The sequence below is a fragment of the Oryctolagus cuniculus genome, chromosome 1 (assembly GCF_051225735.1).
Source record: "Oryctolagus cuniculus isolate XC-2025 breed Fujian yellow rabbit chromosome 1, ASM5122573v1, whole genome shotgun sequence".
NCBI classification, from domain to species: domain Eukaryota; kingdom Metazoa; phylum Chordata; class Mammalia; order Lagomorpha; family Leporidae; genus Oryctolagus; species Oryctolagus cuniculus.
The window spans coordinates 182766930-182789113 of NC_142867.1; the positions used below are offsets into that span (position 1 = coordinate 182766930).

Consider the following 22184-nt stretch of genomic DNA (forward strand, 5'->3'; position numbering starts at 1 on the left):
CAGAGCTGGATGACTATGAACAAGTCACACCACATCTCTGAACCCCGGCTTCTTTAGGGGTAAGACACACACAAGAATCCTCAGTCAGTCTTGTGAGAATTACGTGCAATACAATTAGATACATGGCACAGGGCAGGTACTCAAGCAATCCTACTCTCTTGCTTTCCTTCATCTTCTTGTAGGCCCCTAGCTGCTTTTGCTTAAATCACATATATACACAGATATGGACACACACACAGACACACACACACACACACACACCTACACATCCCCAGCACCCAACAAAGCCACTGCTAGAATGTGAGTTCAGCAGGCAAGCAACTATATGCCTGCTCATCTCCAAGGAGTCCCCATTTGGGCAGGGCCAACAATATATAGTTCTGGGTCCCCTTGAGTCAGTCAGTTCCTCTGCTTGTTCACACTCCTCATCTGCTTTGAGGACCTGCTCTCAAAGCTCAATTTCTTTAGATCCCTTTCCTGTTAGCTCTTCTATTGGGTTCACACAAGGATATGCATTTCCTCAAGATCTGGCAAGCTGACCTCAACAGCACTGAGCGCACACTCCATGCCAGCCACAGTACTTGTGCCATGCCCACACCAGGGTGTTTATGATGTGATGTTGCACATATGTGCTCTTTCCACTTTAGCAAGAAGGGCCTTGTTTCTTCAAACAGGTGATTTCTAATGCTCCAGGAAGTCCCTCTTCTGTCCCCTAGAGTTCTTCACCAAGAGCAATTCCACATCCTATTCCAGGGATCCCCTCGAGGACTGCCTCAGGGGACTCTGACATGTCTCTGGTTCAGTCTTTCTTCACTTCTGCTAGTACTTTATCCAGAGTGTCTAACAGCTGCTGCTGCTTTTTTGACTGCTGTTTTTCACAAGTGTTTTGTCCTTCTTGTTTAGTATATATAAATTTGCAAGTCAAGTTTGAAGTACCATGAGATATCTCTTTTGGATTTCAATTAGAATTGAATTGCATTTAAAATTTAATTTGAGAGAATGGATCTTTTTATAATACATTGACAATTATTTTGGTTTTAAAATGTTCTTTAGAAATTATTATGACTAGTTTTATTTTCATAAAGCTTTTAAAAATTTCTTTTGGGTTAGGCCTTGGTACTTTGTAGTTTTGTTGCATTTAAAGGGGGGAATCTTTATTTCTTTTAGACTCGTTATTGCTGATCTATAAGAAGGAACTTGAATTAGGCTCACTGATAAAGGGCCTGACATGAGTGAACTTTTAACAGTTCTAATGGTTTGAAAATTTATTTACCCTTCTGTTTGGGAGAATTCCTTTGAATAAAGGGCTCTGCTGGAGAAAAATAGTTTTAAAGCCTATGATTTTGTGTATAGGGAAGATGCTGAAAACAAGAGATATTTGTTACTCATTTGTGAGGCTTTTACAATCAAGATGTTCTGGGATTCAGGTCACCAGAGCCAGACACTTGCTTTCCATTGCCTGAGCAAAGGCTGACAAGGCATGGGTAGAGATGGCATCAAGTTGTCACATTCACTATCAGAGAGAGAAACAAGGGAGCGAACTGTCTTGCAGAAAGACAGGGGAGGGCTCTCAGGAGACACCCCAACCAATCTGAGCAAAGATAACATAAATGTGTTGGCTGGAAAATAACCACCACAGAGACCAGCTCTGATGATGTGAAGTGAGCTTATGACGGGGAAAATGTGCCTGTCTTCTAACCGCAAATAAGGCAGGTATTATATTATGAGGATGGTGTCATTTTCAGACATCTCATTCCAGGATTCTGCAGGTTTTTTCATGAAAACCAGCTCAAGAGAATTGCATATCAGGCATGGGGATCTGCTGTTGTCCTAACCTGCCTCAGCCCTGTAGGTAAATAATTTGTTAGTTCAATAACAGGCCTAGCAGGCAAAGTAATATCCCTATTTCTGTGTTTCTTAAGGTATCTAGAGCACTTATTTGATAAATATTGATAGTTGTAATAAAATTACAAAATGATAAAATAAAAATAATGAAAAATATGTAAGTCAAAATTTGAATCTTCACAAAGAAGAGTATCCAATAGCTTATAGAAGCTAAATGAAGAGAGCTGCTTGCTGCTTCTGCTTTCGTCTCCAACTCATTTTAACATCAAATTATGTGGTAGATGCTATTTTATAAGTGTTTGAATTTGTATAATGAAGAATCAGTTGAAGCAGTAAACTTCTTAGGATCCTATAGTGATAATAATTTTTTGACATATGAAATTAAGCCTAAGAAATACAATAAATGAAAACCAACAATATATAGAAGGAACAGAAAGGAAAGGAAATGAAAGAAGAAAGTATTTGGAAGGTAAAGAGGAACAAAGGGACAGGAGAATTCATTAAGAAGGAGAGAGGCAGAGAGCAAATATTTCCCATTGCACCAGACTCCCTTACTCAAGGGAGATTTATTTAATCATCCAACAAATATAGATCAAGCACCTACTTAATGTCAGTGCTGTGCAAGAGGCTGGGGATACAATGGTGGCCAAACCAGACGTGACTGCCATTTACCATTGCAAGATAACCATTAATTAATTAGGATTTTTTGGTCACAACCAAGGAGTTCTTTGTCAGGACACAGATTAAGAATATCCACATGACTAGAAACACACCGTTCTCTGGCAGAAAAATTAGAAAAGCGAGTACCCATTCAATTCACTCAGCAAATATGAGTATGTGTCAGGGAACACTTACGGTAAGCGTGGAGCATAGAGCAGAGCCTGCCTCAGGTCCTTCCCTGTTGGAGACACGGGGTCAAGACAAGCAGAAAGTGACAGATGCATTCAGGGTGGTAAATGTTATGGGGAAAGAGAGCAGGGAAGGGACAATTGAGAATGCTGATTTATTGTCTTTGATTTTGATATTATTCCAGGGTTGACTGAGGAAAGCCCTTCTGATCTGTTGACATTGGCAGGTGACTTGAAGGAAGCTCTAGAGCCATTTGGATATCTGTAGGAAGAGGGAACATGTGCAGAGGCTGTGAGACAGGTGTGTGCTTGCAGTTTGTGAGAGGGAGCTGCTAGGCAGCCGGAGAGGTAGAACAAAGGGAATGGCTCAAGAACAGAAAGAGAAAGGAAGGAGAGGAGGAGGGAATAGCCCACGAGGGGAACAATTTGGGGCAGACAGGCAAAGCACAGGGGCTTCAGGGCCACTGTAAGGGTTAGGGCCTTTAATGTTAGCAAGATGGTTTCAAGAAGAGGTGGGACATAATTTCACTTAAATTTTAAGGTATTTGAGGTTCTTAGATAACAAGTTTTGGGGCATGCCTTTTTTAGGGGAGCACTCAGGGTCATTGTATAAAAGTTGGATCCAATAGAAAACACTTCAAAGGGAGAGAGAAGGAAAACCTTCCATGTCTTTCTACTAAACTGGAGACTTGAGAAGATAGCAGGAAAGGAGGAAGAAGGTGAACACATTTGACCCGACCTTCACTGGGGCCTGCCGTGGAGTTACATGGTATGGTTCTGGGAGAATATTTGTCCCACGTCTGTCTCATCTGAGAAGTATGGTGTTGGTGGGGAACCACCTATGAGAGGGTCAAGCTGCAGGACTGGCTAGGACAACCTAGGTTGGAAGCCTAACTACATCATGTTAGAACTGTGACCTGCGGCAAGGTAGAAATTCACTTTGGGGCTATTGTTTCTTTATCTGTAAAATGGGGACAACAGATCCTCTCGCACCAGCTTGCCCAGAGACTTGAGCGAGATAAAGTCTGCACAGCACAGTACTTGGTACCTAGTAAGTGTTCTCATAAGATGGCTTTTATCTTGTGTAAATAACATCTGGAGGAAACCAGGTTCTATCTTGAGGTCATTTTCCATCCTTTCTTGATAACAACAGTTACCTCTTAATGTAACTTATTCTCTGCCAGGCCTTGTCTAAAGTATTTCTGATATAGTAGCTCATATGTTCTTAAAACAGCTATATGATGGAGGTATTTTATTATTCTCATCCTATACATGAGGAGGCTGAGACACAGAGAGAGTAAACAAACCATCCAAAGTTACACACCTAGTGAAGGATGGAGCTGGGAGTGGAAGTTGTGGGATCTGGTCCCAGAGGCAGTGCACACTGTTATCTAAGTCTGAGTTAGAATTCCTCATTGATGACTCCCTGCTACAGTTCTTTCTCAAGGACAGGAGACAATTCCTGCCTCCTGAATCATGTATGGGATGTTATGTGTTTGGTTCCCCACTACTCAGCAGTAGGAGAATGGCTTTGGAACAATTCAGCATTGGTGTAGGTATGACATCCACCTGGGCAGGCCACCAAACTTCTCTGGCCTCAGTATTCCTCTATGAAGTAGAGATGACATTCATATGAGATCATAGACAAGTGTTCACTAAGTAGAAGCTTGATTGTCAACAATAATGATACATTGTGTTCAGTAAAAATACTATGACACAGTAGACTATTTGTTTTAAATAATTTACTACTTCTTTGGTCAAAGTGGTAATTTTCAGTCTCTGAATTTTTGTTATTTGCCTTGTGGTCACTGGGACTGATCATCAGAAAGACTATTACTCCTTTCTCTGAAGATATTGGGAGAGAGGCATTTACCTGCCTACTTGACATGCCTGCTCCTTTCTGGAGATGGAAGCCTGGGTTGCAGGAATTTGTAGGACAGTTTAAGACCAAACATTGTACCATTTTCACTTCCTTAAATTACAGTGAATGAAGAACAAGACCAGCAGAGACTGAAGGATGGGAGAGATGGAAGATGTCATTTTTTTTTTAAATTTCTTTTGCTGTTCTTTTCTCCTTGATGTAAGTCTTGAGCATCTTTATCCCTAGCACTGCACTTTCTCTCTCTTGCTCCATAAAAGAGAAAGCAGAGAATTTAAAAAAATTTCTTCCTGCCAAATAAGTCACTTCAAGTCTTCCTAATAATAACAGCAATGACAGCAGCTGAGGCAATAATAATAATAATAAAAATAATGTTATAGACACTGTTTGCTGCTTTCCTTTTACTTCTTCTTACTAACCAAGAATGCCCTGACCTTACTGGAGGAGGGGTCATTGAGCCTGGTTCTGGTTCCTTTGGAAATTAGTCTACACAGCCCCATTCTGGCCCATGTTATGTAAGTGAAACATTATTGTTTGTTTCTGATTCAAAAAGACAGCTTTGTTGTGTCCTCCATCTCACTTCTTTGTAGAATACAGTTGTATGTGTGGGGAGGTGGTTGCAGAAGGGGAGTAGCTGCAAGGGTGAAGATGAGACACAAACGCTTTTGATGGAAAAATGAAAAAGCAGAATGAATGTGAGACCTTAATATCAGAAACTTGGGCTGCTTACTGTTGGGCTTCTTGCTATATAAGAATATAATTCTTAAAAAACTTAAGCAGACCGGCGCTGCAGCTCACTAGGCTAATCCTCCGCCTGCGGTGCCAGCACCCCGGGTTCTAGTCCTGGTTGGGGCACCGGTTCTGTCCTGGTTGCTCCTCTTCCAGTCCAGCTCTCTGCTGTGGCCCTGGAAGGCAGTGGAGGATGGCCCAAGTGCTTGGGCCCTGCACCCGCATGGGAGACCAGAAGGAAGCACCTGGCTCCTGGCTTCAGATCGGCACAGCACACCGGCCGTAGCGGCCATTTGGGGGGTGAACCAACAGGTGGAAGACCTTTCTCTCTGTCTCTCTCTCTCTCACTGTCTAACTCTGCCTGTCAAAAAAAATTCAAAAAAATAAAAAAAAAACTATTAAGCAAAGAAGTTGGATTCTATGACATGACACTGAACATAATAATGAAACATAATAATGACTGAAATATAATTATTGGGGCTGACATTTGGCCTAGCAGTTAGGCTACCATTGGGGATGCCTGCATCCCATACTGGAGTGCCTGGGTTCAAGTTCTAGCTCTGTTCCTGATTGCAGCTGCCAGCTAATATGCTCAGTTGGAGGCAGCAGGTTATGGCTCAACGGTTTGGGTCCTTGTCACTATTGTGAGCGGGTATGGATTGGGTTCCCAACTTTGGTCTGGCCCAACCCTGATATTGTCAGCATTTGGGGAATGTACCTGAAGATGGGAAATCTCTCTGCATCTTTCTGTGTCATAAATAAGTAAGTAAGTAAATAAGTAAAATTGCCAAAGTTCCATAGCTCTCATTATATGGTTTTTGATATTATTGCATTGAATCCTCACTATAAATTTCTGATAGTAAAATTCCCATTATCCCATTTTACAGATGAAGAAACCATGATTCTGTGGTTTAATAATACTAATTACACATTTATGCTGGTGATAATGTCATTATCTCATTTTTCCAGTAGAAAATCCAAGGCCCAAAGAGGACTGGACTCGAAGTTTTAGAGCAAGAGGCTGGGGCAGTGTTTGAACCCAGGCAGCCTGACTGTTGAACCACATGCTGATTAGGTATACAATATGGTCAAATTGCAATGCTACTCTGCCTGTCTTGTTCTTATGTCACTCTTTTCATTACCATCACCCAGTCATTTGGCTGTCTCAGTTTTATAGAAATGGCAATGGGGTTCCATTTCCTGGGGAGGATAGTCCATAAGTCATCCTGAACAGATAGGTCAACAGTAAGAGAGGGCAAAAAAACTTAAGCAAAGCTGAATGACCTGCGGACTGACAAGGGTGGCTACAATTCAATGTATCAGGGCTGTGATGGAGGAGCTGAGGGTGAGGTAGGTCTTACTGCAAAGGCGTATGTATGGGAAATCCACACCTTATGGATTGAATGTGACCAGGCATAGCTCTGAACTGTTGGGATTTAGCTGATTTCTATAGTAAGAGAACAGGGAATGCCAGGTTGGACATGAGGTTACAGAGAGATGCAGAATAGCACAAATAGCATGAGAACTACAAACAAGTGGACAGGAGGTTCAGTTCTGGCTCTTCTGCTAACTTCCTGTGTTGCCTCAGTGAGGCAAGACATAGGCTCTTTATATGGCAATGTTCTTTGAATGATGGGGCTTGGCTCATGTAAAGATGAAACGTAATGGTTTATGTAAAACCTTCAGCATAGTGCCTGGCCTAAGTGTTGGCACCCTGAAAATGTTAGTTGGGTGTATTATTGTGACAAATAGAAGTTACTTCTCACTCCAACATCCTTGTTTTAGGTCCTAAAGATGTATATATGGGTAATTATAATGGCTTGTTTAGAGAAAATGTTAAAATGAATATAAGGCACTAATTTTATAAAATCATAATTTTATAAAATTAAATATTTATTCTAACCATTCATACAGGTCTTGGGTAGATTCCTTCTTTTTCATGAACAATATGCTGTTCAGAATTTTGTGTCATTGGCAAGGCCCTGCTCAGCTTTGTTTGAACTAAACATTCAGGTAGGTAGGCTGACTGTGGCTTTGTCCATTCCAACAGTGGGTTCTGCCCAAAGCATGACTGAACAATGAACAGATGAATCAATCAGGGATGTTTGTCCTCGAAATAAACAGGGTTAGAGTAAAGGTGGTTAGACAGATCTTCAGTATTCCTCCCCTTGAAAGGCAGAGTCCTATTATCCTCCTTTTGGGTCTGGACTGGCCTTAGTGATGGTTTGATGGCATGTAGAAATGACACCCTGGGATTTTCCAGGCTAGGTCATATGAAGCCTTACAGCTTCTGCTTGGGTCTCCTGGGAGGTTTACCCTTGGAACTCTTAGCTGTCAGGTAAAGTATCTGACCATATGGAAGAGTTCTATTACAACACAGAGACTTGGAGGGGTCCAGTAGAGCCTGGTCTTCCAATTGTGCCTTCAAAGGTGCCAAACATGTGAGTGAGGCCCTTTAAGATCTTTTCACCTACACCATCCACCAGCTGAATACCACCAGATGACTCCCCTTGATACCACATGGGACTGAAGAATCACCCAGCTGATTCCTGCCCAAATTCCTGATCCACAAAATCATGTCCAGTAATAATACGGTGATGTTTTTAAGCCATTAAACCTTGGGGTGCTTTGTTAAACATCAATAAATAACTGAAACATAGACACTGCTGAATCTTGGGACTTATACTCAGAGACCAAACTAACCACTAATGAGGGATTTTGGCAAGGTCTCTCTCATTGGATTTTGGAAGACAAAAGCACCTGAGTGGCCAAGATTAGACAAAGGGAAGTGTATTTCCATAGACCATCTGTTCTAGGTGATGTTTTCAGATGAAGTTGAATACTTCCCTTAATGAACACTAACCATGTATGACTGATGCCAGTGTACTACTCAGAGAGGCTAATGCCAGGAACATCAACGACTGTTCCTTAGTGCAATAGGGGAGCTACTGTGATGTTCATGTCATCAATTTGGGACGTAACTTGCACACTTAAATTGTTAAAAGGTGGCAATTTGGCATGAGGATATGTGAATTAAAATGATTAGATGCAAACTAAAAGACAAATGACTATTTCTGAAAACTGTTGGTTAATTTAATTTTATTTTTTGGGCTGTTCTTGGAATGGAAAATGATTGTGAGTTTTTTGGGGAAAAATACCAGAGCAATCTGTTTTCTTGGCTGTGTGCTATGCAGTAATTTTAAAGCATTGAAGTGCTTTCCATATTTTCTAATCACTCAAGTCCAGACCTGATTATGGTTCTCAGCATCTCTCAGATTCATACCACTGGAGCCCTCTACGTCTTTCAGGGAGAGGTTTCACCTTGAAAGCTGGTGCCCGATTCAGAAGGCATATCTTGCTACAGCGGGAACAGTTAATTGCAACACAGTTCCACAAGGCCAGGTGTTTTGGAAAATCACTGGTGACCCAACTTCATGACAGCCCAGATTTACTTGCCCTTATCACACAGAAACAAAACAGAACCTCCCCTCCAAACAGAACAAACAAAAACTTGCCCTACCCGAAACTAAATTCTTCCAAACAAAACCCAGAAAAATTTAGTTGTTTGAGACATAGGCAGTACCATGCAAACATATGCACACCACACAGACACACACACACACACACACACACATACGAACACAGTTACATACTACAGAAAATCTCTGTAAGGAGTCCTAAGAAATTAGTAAGACTGGTTTCATTTGGGAATAATTTGGAAACTGGAGAAAATTTGCAGTTGATGAAGGAGGAGGACATTTTTGACCACAACCTTTGGAATATTTTGAATTTATAAAAGTCGTATGTTGTATTATTTTCAAAATAATGAAACAGAATAATTCAAAATATGCATGTGGTACTTAAGATGTGCTAGACTATGTGTTAAATGCTTTATGTGTATTCATTCATGCTGTGATGCAGACATCATTATGTATCATCTTGATTTTACAGATGAGAAAACTGAGAAACTAAAAGGTTAAGTGACTTGTCCAAGGTCACACAATTGATAAATGCAGAACTGGGATTTGGACCTAGAAATTTGGTTCTAGAATCTGTCCTTTTAATTGCTGCATAGTACTGTCTTGCCAAAAATATACATACTTGGCCACTTGCTCATAATGGAATTGAAACATAAAAATCTTCCTTTCTTTTCTTTTATGCCCTCTAGGGAAATGAGGTGGAGAAGATGTGGGTGAAAATAAATAAATGTAACCCACCTATAATATTGAACTATTGTTGCTTCGGAGGGCTTTTTAATTGTGTGATTGTCATGTTAATGTTATAACTTTGGTCAAGCTGATTAATACTTCTGGACCTTAGAAGAAAGATATGTGCCAAGTATTCTGCTAAGCTTTGGGGACAAGTGATAAAATATAGTCAGTGTTCTGAAGAAACCTGTATTCTGGCAGAGACAGGCAATAAACTTATATACAAATTGTGTTATGAGCAATAAAGAAAAATTAAAGGATACATTTAGAGGATTCAGGGCTCTAGTTTATACCAGATGGTATGGAAATATCATAGAGTGATGAAGAATGAGCAGAAGTAAAATAGATACAAATGGAAAGGGGATAATGAAAGGACAAATGTTCTGGTTGATGGAGCAGCCAATGCAAGGACTCTGAGGTGGGGAAGAGGTCTCTGAGGACATACAGGCCAGAATCATAGAACAAGGTAAGCCAAATTGATTTTGGACCATGAGGCAGATCATGTAGACCACAGTAAGGATTTCACAATTTTCTTAAGAGCCCTGGAAGCCACTGAAGACTTTAAGTTGGGTGACATAACCTGATTTAATTTTAGTGTGCTTCCTTGGGCTGCTGGGTAGAAAACACATATAGATAGAGGCAATGGAAGAAGTGGAAGACCAGGTAGGAAGCTACTGTGGGAATCCAGGAAAGCAATGAAGATGACTTGGAATAAAGTGGTGGCAGAAGGATAGCAGTAGGTAAACTTGAGATCTACATTGCTGGTACAGTATTTTATGAGAGGGGAATAATATTAGCCATGACATGTTAGTGTAAGACATGAATTTACAGGTATAAACTTTCAAAGGTAACTGTTACCACAGATGATGAAACCACGTACTGCAGAGACTTTAACTTGCCCAAAGTCACACAACTGCTGAGTGGTAAGGACGGAGTAAAAGTAGTTGGTCTGTGATCTCTTCACTCCTTTCTCTGGAGGTGAATCCCAGGGGAAAGAAAAAAAAAGGCTGATGACCATGTCTAATTCCCTTGTCAAATGAACCTCCGGGTAAATGAACTACTGATACTTAGGATGGCCCTAAGGGCTACCTTTTGTAAATATAGACCAGGATCTATAAAGCAGAGGTACTTGGAGAATATCACATTGGTTATACAATTCTCTGGGGGTATAACAGGGACATGTTTCATAACTGAAATGCTCTTGGCTTGGCAGTAGGAGTTAAGCCCATGATCCTCAACTATCATTTGGGGTGGACATGTGTATCCAATGAGGGAAGATAGGACCTGGCCACCCTTGAGTTTTGCTTATGTCATCTGAATCTCTTCATTGCCTGCTCCTTGAAATCTCTTAGAAATGCTTGATATTGGGTAAGAACTCTGATTTTTCTACATGATTGACAATCAGATCCTGTTTCTCATTCAGTGGCACATACCTATTTCCCAGGCCATACTCTTCCTATGATTCCCTGTGACATCAGGCCTGGTTTTATGGTTCAGGGATAAAGGAGGAACAGACTTGGTTATATCTGAGTCCCTTGCTAGAGGCAAAACTCTGACATTTACTTGCCAGTAGATGTCTATCTACAGGAAAAATTAATTTTTTAGGACACTTACACAATTAAAGAAACATGGTGTATTTGACTTCATTGTGACTGAGCAAAACAGGAAAACATAATAATGGATGCTCTGTGACAGTTCATCTGATCACCTAGTGAGGTGAACCAGGGCTTTGGGTTTCCAGGGACTGGTGCTAAGCAGTTATCTTTGAGTGGGCTATTTGGATGCTTGGATGTGCACCACCTCTCCCCCCACCCTCTAAGATTCCATACAATATTATTGTTTTGCTGTGACTATCATTCCCCAAACTACTCACCACCCTCCTAAATCATGGAATTCATTCTCTCTCTCTCCCCTTATTAGGTGAAAAATTTATCTTCACATATGACTTTGTTTTGAAACTTAGAAAGGATGATAAAGAGAACTATTACGTTAGCTGAAAAGGAGAGAAACCTTTTTATTCTCCCTTCCTCACAACAACTGTATTTGTGCCAGAGGCATCAAAAGACAGAATCAGCACAGGGACCTTACATTGTATTCCTGGTATACACAGTACCTATTATGAACCGAGCTATTGCAGGGAAAGCATGTTCAAGGACCAGGGCTCCCTCTGGCAGATGCTAAACAAGAAGATGTTAGCAGGCTTGTGTGACAAGAACACAAACATGTTTTATGACAAAAAGCATCTTGACATTCTCTTCTCCCCAAACAAACTCCCAAACCAAAGCCCAGTGTTTACCTTCGGCAAGTGGGTCAAGGGTGTGTATCATGAGCTGAAAGATGCTATTCCTCATGAGGCTGTTGTGGAGGGAGGCAGAGCTTCCACCTCTCTGGAGACGTGGCTTTGTCTGAACAGAGAAACCAAAGATAATGTTAGTTCTCAGAAACGAAGGACAAGTGCATTACAGAGAAGATCCTCACTTTGTCTGTTGGTCACTCGCTTCTTTCATAGGACCACACACTATTGAACCAAAGATGTTCAAAGTACATGTCAACCTTCCCTGAGGGAATGCCTTTCTCACATCCTTTCCTACTAAATTACTTAATTGTTTCCATTGTTTAAGAGCTTGGTAAATGCTAGGGAACATGTTGTGTGCTTCACATCCATTTTTTTTTATCTCAAGATGAACCCTATGAAACAGATACTGTAATTATCCTTTAAATTAACAAGAAAATTTAGTCTCAGAGAAGTGAAATTAGGTGTCCAAGTCACACAACAAAAATAGTGAGGATAGAAGAACACATTTCAGGTCTGCTACATTCAAAGATGCTTATCAAAAAAACTGGGTGGTCTCAAAAATTTTTGGATTATTGATTATATTGACAAGATTTTTCAATGTTTGTATATGAAAGGACTTCAAAAAGTTTATAGAAAATGGAATTAAGAGATAATTTTTATATAAAAATTTTAAATCCATGCATATAATGGAGTCTTATAAAAGGTCATGGAAACTGCAACTTATAAAACTTACGCATGATTTCAACATGTAGTTGTATTACAATACACTTTGTTTTAGTTACATTTCTACAAACTTTTTGAAGTATCCTCATTTATATCTATATCTGTACCTATTTTTGTGCATGTCTATTTAGATAGACACACTAAAATATGAGCATATAAAAACATTTGAAAAACAAGTTAAGAAAGGCATAAAAAGTAAATGATAGAGGTGCTAATATTTTCTCCTTGCTACCCAAACGATCATCTTGCCCAACTTCTGGGGGGCCTTGTCTCTACCCTTGGGACCACAGTTCTAATCCAGAAAGCACTGTGGTCTATGTCAGTACAGGTTTGAAGAGATGGATGCTCCCATCCTGAATAGAAGTTCCTTTCTTCCCCTTGGTTAATGTTGTGCTGATTATTTCAGCAGAAGATCTCAGTGGCAACCAAACTTTATAGATAGAAAGGTTCAGGTGGGGAGAAAGTTATTGTAATACAAGGGAACTTATTTCTTATTGAACTTTCAGTCCAAAATCTTTACAAGAAAATTTTTAAGGTCAGGTAAAAATAAAACATTATTTCTCTGTTAAGTCTTCTAAATTTATACATTATAGGGTTTTACAAAATATTCCATCATTCCAGACCCATAAGGGGACTTCCCAAGAAAAGTAAGAGACTCCATAATAAAACACATTTAGAAAATACTACATCCTAGATCAACTCATTTTTTTTTTCTGACCGACTCACTTTTAGGGTTTCAAGGTACACATTAGAATTGGGTCTAACACCAAAGAAATCTGGTTAACCTGGACAGTATTTCCAAATAATTGCTCAGGTTTTTAATTTTGTAAAATGCTTATTAGTTACCATGGTCCATACCTTTGGTATCAAACCTGAAATCCACAGTAAACTTGAAGTATGTATAAAATGTCAGTATGAGATACATAGAGAAATTAGACTTCCTTAGTATGATTTTGTTATAATTGGGGTTCTATCCTAATATACATTGAAAATCATATCCCCAACTTAACAGGATTTCAAGAAGAATCAGAGGGGAATTACTGGTGCCTCGATGGTGCTAAGATCATGAGCTCTGCAAAGAAAGAGACTGTCTGTATTCTCAGCCTAGTATGGGAACTGGTGTAGCCTACAGGTTTTCAATGAATGTCATAAATCTTTGAGCATTACAAAAGGGAGGATGGGGTCATTTGTATTGTCATCATTAGTCCTTTTAGCTTTAAAAACATTTAAAATGCATTTTATTATTTAATAACAGAGGGTTCAGATGATTAAGTTTCAACATATTTTAGGGGCAAGGTTAGGAGATTTGGCTAAAGTTGAAATGTAATCACTATTTGTTGACTGAACATGAAAACTCTGAAGGTCCTTTCCTTGCCATGCTGTGCAATCTGAAATGTGATGTGTTAATTAGGTAGGAACTGGAAAATGTGCTAACCACTATTACTATGGTCCTTATTTTGGGAAACTAGAAAAATGGCTGTGGACATATTCATTAGACTAGGATAATTTCTATGGAAGAACTTAAAGCACCCTTTTGAACATTATATTTAAATTGAATATATTGTTATCATGCAGAATTTCTTTTGATGGGACCAAAAGGAATTCCTAATAAAGGTATATGCATGCAGATACACAAAGAAAACACATGTCAAGCATTAGATCCAATGCTATGCCCAAATAACAGCTCAACATCCCTTGGAATATAATTTAGAAATATCTCACTCTTTCAACTCCAGTCACAGTTCATGTCAACCAGAAGACAGAATTCAAACTTTTGAAACTTAGAGCCAGAAATAATTTGTCAGTGCATGTCAGAGTTCATTGTCACTAATTGTAGGACACAGTTTCTTTCTTTCTTTCTTTCTTTCTTTCTTTCTTTCTTTCTTTCTTTCTTTCTTTCTTTCTCTATCTATCTATCTATCTATCTATCTAAACTATACTACGTATATATACACTGTATATGTACAGTATATATTATACACAGGAGTGGAAAAAAAGAGTGGGTTAAACTACTTATTCCAAGGGAGAGGATGATTTGTTGAGCACACATGCCCCTCTGCCTCCCAACCCTGCCCCCACCCTTTCCACAGGCACACAAACAGGTACAGACAGGGCCATTGCTTCCTACCGGTAGAGCTGGTTCATCTTTATCCCTGGTTGTAGATGACTGCATAAGAAAAAAAGGCAAAAAAAAAAAAAAAAGAACAAAAAAATAAATAACAAACAGATTGCATATAGGGTTTACATTTACTGACATGTATAAATATAAAGATTGATTTCTGCTGTTCCCAGGATGAATTTATGACAAAACAGAAGGTATACATTTCTAGCCAATATTTAATGGCTTATTGGAGCACATGATCCATTTTCATGAAAAGTCAAATTTGAATAGCCCACCAAAATACCCAGGAATAGAGGCAGTTAAATAAATTATGCTCTAACTGTGGAGTAGACCCCATGTGATAATTAAAATGAACAAAGTATGAATACATCCTGACATGGAAAATAGCCAAAGTACATTGTTAAGTGAAAACAAATAGTTTGAAACCTTATTTACTATTGCTTTATTTCATAAGAGAAAATAACAGTACTTTAGCATTTGTAGTTAGTGTTATCAGTGGTATTGTTGGGGCAGGCATTATAAGGAAGTGTCATTTTCCATATGTTTTGGAGAGAGCATTCATTGCCCATATTGGTGAACCAAATAAAACCTGAAGCAGTTAGGTCACTGAATTAAAGACCAGAATCATCCCACATGACATTAAGATACTCCATGTTTTCCCCTTTCCCCACCACCTTGAATTTTCTAGTCTAAAATAGAAACCTCCATCTAGTTGAGCAAGGTTGATTAGAATGCAAGGACATGTGAGGCTCTGGTCATCTGTTGGGAGAAAACACAACTCAGACAAGAGGACGTAGAATTCTACCAAAATGAACTGAATGGCTTTGCTTCCCCAACTAAACATGAACTTTTTTTTATAGAATTGGGACTCTTCACTGTGATCTTTCCCATGACGTACAGGTGCCTTATGAATTTCCTCATGTTTAGACCACTGCCTTTGTTATATCACCTCAACTACATGTGCTTATAGCAAGAACCAACCTGAGTCTTCACTCTCTTCTGCCTTCTGGTCCTCCCCATTATATTCTTAGCCCATGTGCAACTTCAGGAATAGTCACACACCTGGAGAAGACGGCACAAGGGCAGAGCTGTCTTAAAAATTCCATAGGTTCTAGGCTTTCCTATTTAGGTTCTGTTTCACCTGTCATACAAAGAATGTAAAGATGCCTTCACATATCACAAAAAATATACATTTTATATAAAAAAGGAAAGGAGTTTTATAATTTAGTATTTCAAATAATGAGCTGTGTGCACCTCATTTATGTTTGACATGCCCAAAATCTTGGAAGGTGAAAAATCAAATCCATAATTTTTTTATGTGTAATTTTTAAATTTGATTGTCTTATACCTTTTAAGCATTAGATATTTAGTTGTCCTATAACTTTTAAGCTATAAGACAACTAAATTTAATATTTAATGGGGTTGATATTAAAAATATCATGTACATTCAAGTAAATATCTCTTAATCTTGATTTTTTTTTTTAGTGGAGATGTATTTTTGGACTTTGTAGTCACTACCAATGTTTTTCCCCTGCCTCTGGCTCCAAACATTTTTATAGACTCTTGAAGAACTTGGGAGTCTCAGACAAAGACAGAAGGGCTCTCGGTTGGTGGTAGTTTCAGAGCATAGCCTGAGGATATTACGAAATTTGCCATAATTCTATTACTTGGAGCTCTAGCTCTGTGACTTGTATGAAAACACAAATCAGAAAATACCTCTGAATCCCTAGCTCCCAAGAACATTTTTGGAACTGGAGTGGACTTGAAACCGTCTTTTGATTTCCCTCTTTGCTTAGAAAGGCACCGTATGATGCTGCTCCTCTCTGGCAAATTCTTTCATTGCCTCCCCATCTACATCAGACAGTTCAACAAATGGCCCCACACGCTACAGAATAATCCCCCAGGGAAATTTTCCGGTGCAGCGAGCTCAGCCTTTGCACATACATTGAGATGAACTGTCAGAGCTTGCCTTTTCAGTTAGCAAATTTACACCTTATGCTAAATGAGAGACAAATAATTACGAGCCAGGACTGATAGCACAGCTATGTCATAGAACATGAAGGAACATGATGAAACCGAAGAAGGAGGAGGATGGACTTCCTGAGAGCAAAAATATCACCAGCTGCAAGTTTGGATTTTAAAATATATTTGAATAAATTATTTGATGAAGGAAAACCAAAATCCCGAACCTGTATTTTGAGCTGAAAGGAAGAAAAAATATCTACCACATTGATTTCTTTATTCTCACACAAGCAAGGAGATCATAAACACAATACATGGAAGGAAAATGTGTAGTGTGTAGATTTTATAAAGAAAAAAGCTGAGAGCAGAGAAAAGTCTAAAACCCTTTACAAAATTTCTTTAATGTGAGCAGACGTTGACATCATTCATTTTCTCTCCAGTGTGATTTACACACATGAATATACATCAGATTACAACAAATAAATTTAGGTGTAAACACAAATGGCAGCTGAGACTATTAACCTGCCCCTCCATTTCCCTCTTATGTAGCACTATTGCGAAAGAAGTGAATATTGTGACATGATGGTAATTGTTTATTTTCAAGGGCTAACCCACATCTACTGATAATTCCTAATGTTCCCTGACTTAGGCTTGTTCTAATTGCATCCTGAAGCAGCCTCACAGTCCTGGCAATGTGCTGCTGATTACGTTAGGAATTCAATTTTAAAGGCGTTTTAATTACCCTGGAAGTAACTAATGAAGGTGATGAAATGGTCCTAATAAATATAGTCAATGAGTTTTGGGTTGGCCTTGGTGTCATGAATCTATTTTCTGGGCAGCTGAACAATCCATCAGATGTTGCAGAAGACAACTTCTTCAAAAAAGACTCACATGATTTTAAGGATTAATGTTGGCCTTCTTATAATGCATTTTGCTTTTATATTCCCTTAATTTTATGCACACCAAAATAATATCCATTTGGACTTTACTAATTTGAAAGCCCAATTCCTGGTGGCTATGCTAGCTATAAGAAAGGGTTGTTAAGCCAATCCATAACATATACAACAATTCTTGACGATTATTTAAGAAATTTCACAAAGTGCATCCTGACAAGGCTCAGGGTAGGACTTTGGTATGCTAGTACAGACTCAGTTTCTACCAGACAAGGATGTCAGAAACACCTCTTTGTACTTATTAGAAAGTATTCTATAATTCAAATGTTCATTTAATTTAATCCAATACCTCCTTCATTACTCTAGATCAGTCATGTGGTGATTGCCCTTAATTTGAGCAACTGGAATGATACCACTAATATCAATTTCCCTTCCTTCTGGAAATTCCAATTCTATATGGGAATTGTGCTACTTTTTGGATGGATGTTTTGAAAATGCCCCTTCCGTTCCCTCCCTCTCAGATGACAAAAGACATTATCCTTTCGGAAAGCATTTCTCTCACTGCAAATCATTCTCAAGTCCTTAGATGTTTTTTTCTCTTTGTCCCTGGAAAGCCACTAGTCAAAGAATGATTTCACTGTGTATGACAGATAGTTTTGATGTAACTTTGTACAGAGATTTAAAATCTGCAACCCCACCCCAGTCCTATCCCACACATACACACAAATTAAGTAAATACTGCAACCTACCTGCCTCAGGGCCTCTCACATGCTTGTGGTTCACTCTGGCCAATAACTGTCCATCCAATAGGTCATCATGAAGATTTTGTATGTCAGAAGACAAATGTATAAATAAGGAATGTTACTCCTGGCCAGTGATGTGGCATCAGATGTAGGGAAAAGATAGGCTATTTGTCACAAGGCCAAGTAGTAACTATAAGCTTCTACCACTGTAACCTTCTTCCAAGTCCTGTGAAATTTGCCTGAATTCATTATTTCAAAAACCCAGAAGCATTATAAAATCCATGATGACAATTTTTAAATGTAACTATTTTGTCATGAATGTGATCCTAAATAAATATGCCAGTAATTAGTAATATTAATTCAGTATTTAATTGACATTAATTTTAATGTCAGAATATAAAAAGATTGGGTGAGGGATGATTTGAATGACTGATTTTCATTTAAAAATTGTCATGGCAGTATGTAATGAAGTTTCCTTTTTGTTTCAACATATTTACCTGTAATAAACAAAACATTCAAATCTCTCTTCTGGTTACAGATGAATAAGCCTTAAAACCCACTAAGAAGACTAGATAAAAAGTACAATCACCTCAAATCTAAAATCTAAAAGTAAATAAGCCTTGCTACCTTTTAATGAGTTGGAGATTTATTTCCCTCTCCCATATTTTACTGTATCTTAACATACTCCCTAAATTGTTAGAGAAGGAGAAATTAAATACATCACCAAAGCATGAATTACTAAGTAATTTAAATTCAAATTATTTTTACTTTTGGTGGCTGATAATCACATTTCTTCAGGAAAGTAAAAATCTCAAAGATCAATGAAGTGTTAAAGGTGGGAGGACACAGAAATACTTCAGAATTCTGGCTTAAAGGAGTGCATTGAGGTGGCCAGCATTGTGGCGAAGTGGACAAAGCCACTGCCTGGGATATCAGCATCCCATATGGGTGCCTGTTTGAGTCCTGGATGCTCCACTTCCAGTCTAGCTCCCTGGTAATGCAGTTGGAAAAAGCAGTGGAAGATGGCCCAAGAGCTTGCTCTCATATGGGAGTCCTGGAAGGAGCTCCTGGCTTCTGGCTTCAACCTGGCCCAGTCTGGGCTGTTGAGGTCATCTGGAGAGTGAAATAGTGGGTGGAAGATCTTTCTCTGTCTCTCCTTCTCTCTATAACCCTGATTTTCAAATAAATAAGTAAATCTTTTTTAAAAAGCACATTGAGATGGAGAGAAAGTATGGAAATCACCTAAATAAGTGTGCTATTGAAGCCCACATTATCCATAAGGTGTTTTGATAATTTGAGTTATTTCCATGATCATGAAATACCTGGAGTAGTAGAAATATGTGGGAAGAACAGGTATCCCCCAAAATGGGAGGAGAGAAATAGAAATTACCTAGGGATAGTTAAGAACAACATTTTGCCTTTTAAATAGCTAGACAAGAGAAGTGATGTCATATAGTGATTAAGAATATGAAATTCAGGATCAGACAGCACAGGTTCATTTTCCTGGCTTTTTTTTTCCCCCCACTTGGCTGTGTGACCTTGGGTAAGTTACCTAGTCTCTCTACTTCAGATTCTTCATCTGTAATATAAGTATTATGTAATAGTACCCATCCAGAGGGTTGTTATGAGGGTTAAATAAGTTAACTAGTGCCTAGTCCAACATTTAGCACACAATAAACACTAGGTGTTAGCTGTATTATGATGATTGCTAATGTCAGAAGCTATAAGGGAGAATAACCACAAATTAGAATACAAAATAAGTTAAGGGCTATGAACTGGATTCAGGAACAGGGTGGCTTCTGTGGGAGGTTGGATGACTCCACTGACAAGGATGTGAGAGATTTGTATAGAAACCTAGAGGCTGGCAAATCAAGCAAGTCCCAGGTTGGCAGCTGTGGGAGGAGGAGATGACACCACAGTGTCTAATTCCTTGACTCGGCTTCTAACCATGTCCTTGTTCCAAGAATCAGCACTGATTGAGGGAAACAGGGCTGGTGAGGCTGGGTCAACATTCACATCTCATGCACCTTTAGTGGGCCTGGTTTGGTCAGGAGATTCTCTGGATGGTAGAAGACTCAGAGGAGGCAGAACCCAGGCCCATGCCAAAAGGGCCCCTCCTTCCCAATTCTGAAATGCTAGGCGTTTCTAGTCAATACATTGACTTCGTAAGATGACTTGTGAGTGAAATAAAGGACCATCTGGATCAGAATGACCACAGGCCCAGTGAAGAGTCCAGTCAGTCTCTGCTGCATCCTTTCTTTCTCAGGGTGGCAGTCTATTCCAGGGGTTTTCCCTGTATCCAGGAAGCTGCTTCAGAGATGATCTGTGAACATGTTGTGTATGCACCTGGGAGCATTGAGTATCTGCTGAAAGTCATGATTTGGATAAAGAGTGAAATAAGATCCCCTCAACCTGGAAAAATGTTTGCTCCTGGAGAGGACAGAGACTCATAGCAGATGAGAAGGGGTGATCCACCCTCAGAAGGTCAGGGAATATAATTTGGGAATACTCAGTAAGGCAAGCAGGCAAGGGTATCATCAGGATTCAGCACTGAACCATAATGGACAGTTAAACTCCTCACAGTTGTATGTAATCAGCATCTACACATTTTATTGATCATATACCATCATCATATATCAAGTAACATACAATATGGTTATTTATATATCTCTGTATTTCTATCTAAAGCATGTGCTACTGTTGGCCACTAAATAAACATAGACTAATTTCTTTCTTATTTTTTTGAAAGATAAAAATGAATAAAAGTCCTAATACTTTTTTCTTGCATTCCAAATAATTGTTTTGTGCACATTCCTTAAAAGGAGTTCTTGACATGCTTCTCTCAGAATTGGTAAGCTGTATTGTGTATATCCTGTACCCAGCTCCTCCAGACAGCCTCCCAAAGACTGGAAGTTGTAGGTTCCTTGAGGACAGGATTCACCTTTTTCATCTTCCATGGCCCCTAATTGTGGTTGCTTAAAATGTGACCCAGAGATGTGGGTCACGCAGGACAAGAACTGTGTCAATACCCAAAGGCTCCTCTGCTGCGTGCACTACCGGCTATATTAGTAGTCAGGGTGATTGCTGAAGTCCACCTCTTAGGGACTATCTCGTGGATGCCAGGAATCCTCGTCTTACAAATGGAGAGAGGCAGGAAGACTATGCAGCTTCTGTACTTGAGATACAAACACCAGGATTAATTCTCTTAATTTAGGAATAACAAATCAGCTACTACTGTTGTTTGAGCAATCTTCACAATTGCTAATGAACAATTTTGATATGCCCATCAAACATTCTATTAGTGGTGTTATGGTATTAGTCACGCAAATCTCCCTTGACTAGTAATAAAACCTCAAACGCTTCATAAATCCGATCTTGATTGCCTTAGTTCTTTTAAGGAAAGGGTATCCTAGAGGATGTGGTTTTTTAAAAAGTCCAAGTAATGCTAGTGATTCTAGTAATAAAGGCTAATATTTATGGAAAGCACTATATATGCTAAGTGTTTTATGTATGAGGGACTTCAAAAAGCTCATGAACTGATGAAATGAAAGTGTAAGTTTATTTTAATGTAAGATAATTTTTAAATCCATGCATAATCTTTTTGTAATATGTATTTTCATGAGCTTTTGGAAGACCACTTGTGTGCATAGATTTCAAAACTTTTCCATCAAAATAAAATTCTTTTTTATATATTTTTAAAGATTTATTTATTTATTTGAGAGATAGAGTTATAGACAGTGAGAGGGAGAGACAGAGAGAAAGGTCTCCTGTCCGTTGGTTCACTCCCCAAATGGCCACAACGGCTGGAGCTGCGCTGATCCGAAGCCAGGAGCTTCCTCCAGTCTCCCACACGGGTGCAGGGGCTCAAGGACTTGGGCCATCTTCCACTGCTTCCCCAGGCCAGAACAGAGAGCTAGATTGGAAGAGGAGCAGCTG

The 22184-nt window shown here is 39.1% G+C and overlaps 1 protein-coding gene across 6 annotated transcripts in view; it reads right to left on the reverse strand.

The window, feature by feature from the left end:
• The window catches only part of SLC24A2 (solute carrier family 24 member 2), a 271498-nt gene that overhangs the window by 101753 nt on the left and 147561 nt on the right, over positions 1 to 22184 (reverse strand). For 3 of the 6 annotated variants that reach the window (XM_051845186.3, XM_002708076.6, XM_089317700.1), the window contains exons 3-4: positions 14657 to 14695; positions 11806 to 11914 (exon numbers count right to left, since the gene is read on the reverse strand). In XM_051845186.3, coding sequence (XP_051701146.1) covers positions 11806 to 11914; positions 14657 to 14695 — 148 coding nt within the window. The remainder of the gene's footprint in view (positions 1 to 11805; positions 11915 to 14656; positions 14696 to 22184) is intronic. The other 3 variants (XM_051845195.3, XM_051845181.3, XM_089317711.1) reach the window with 1 other exon arrangement.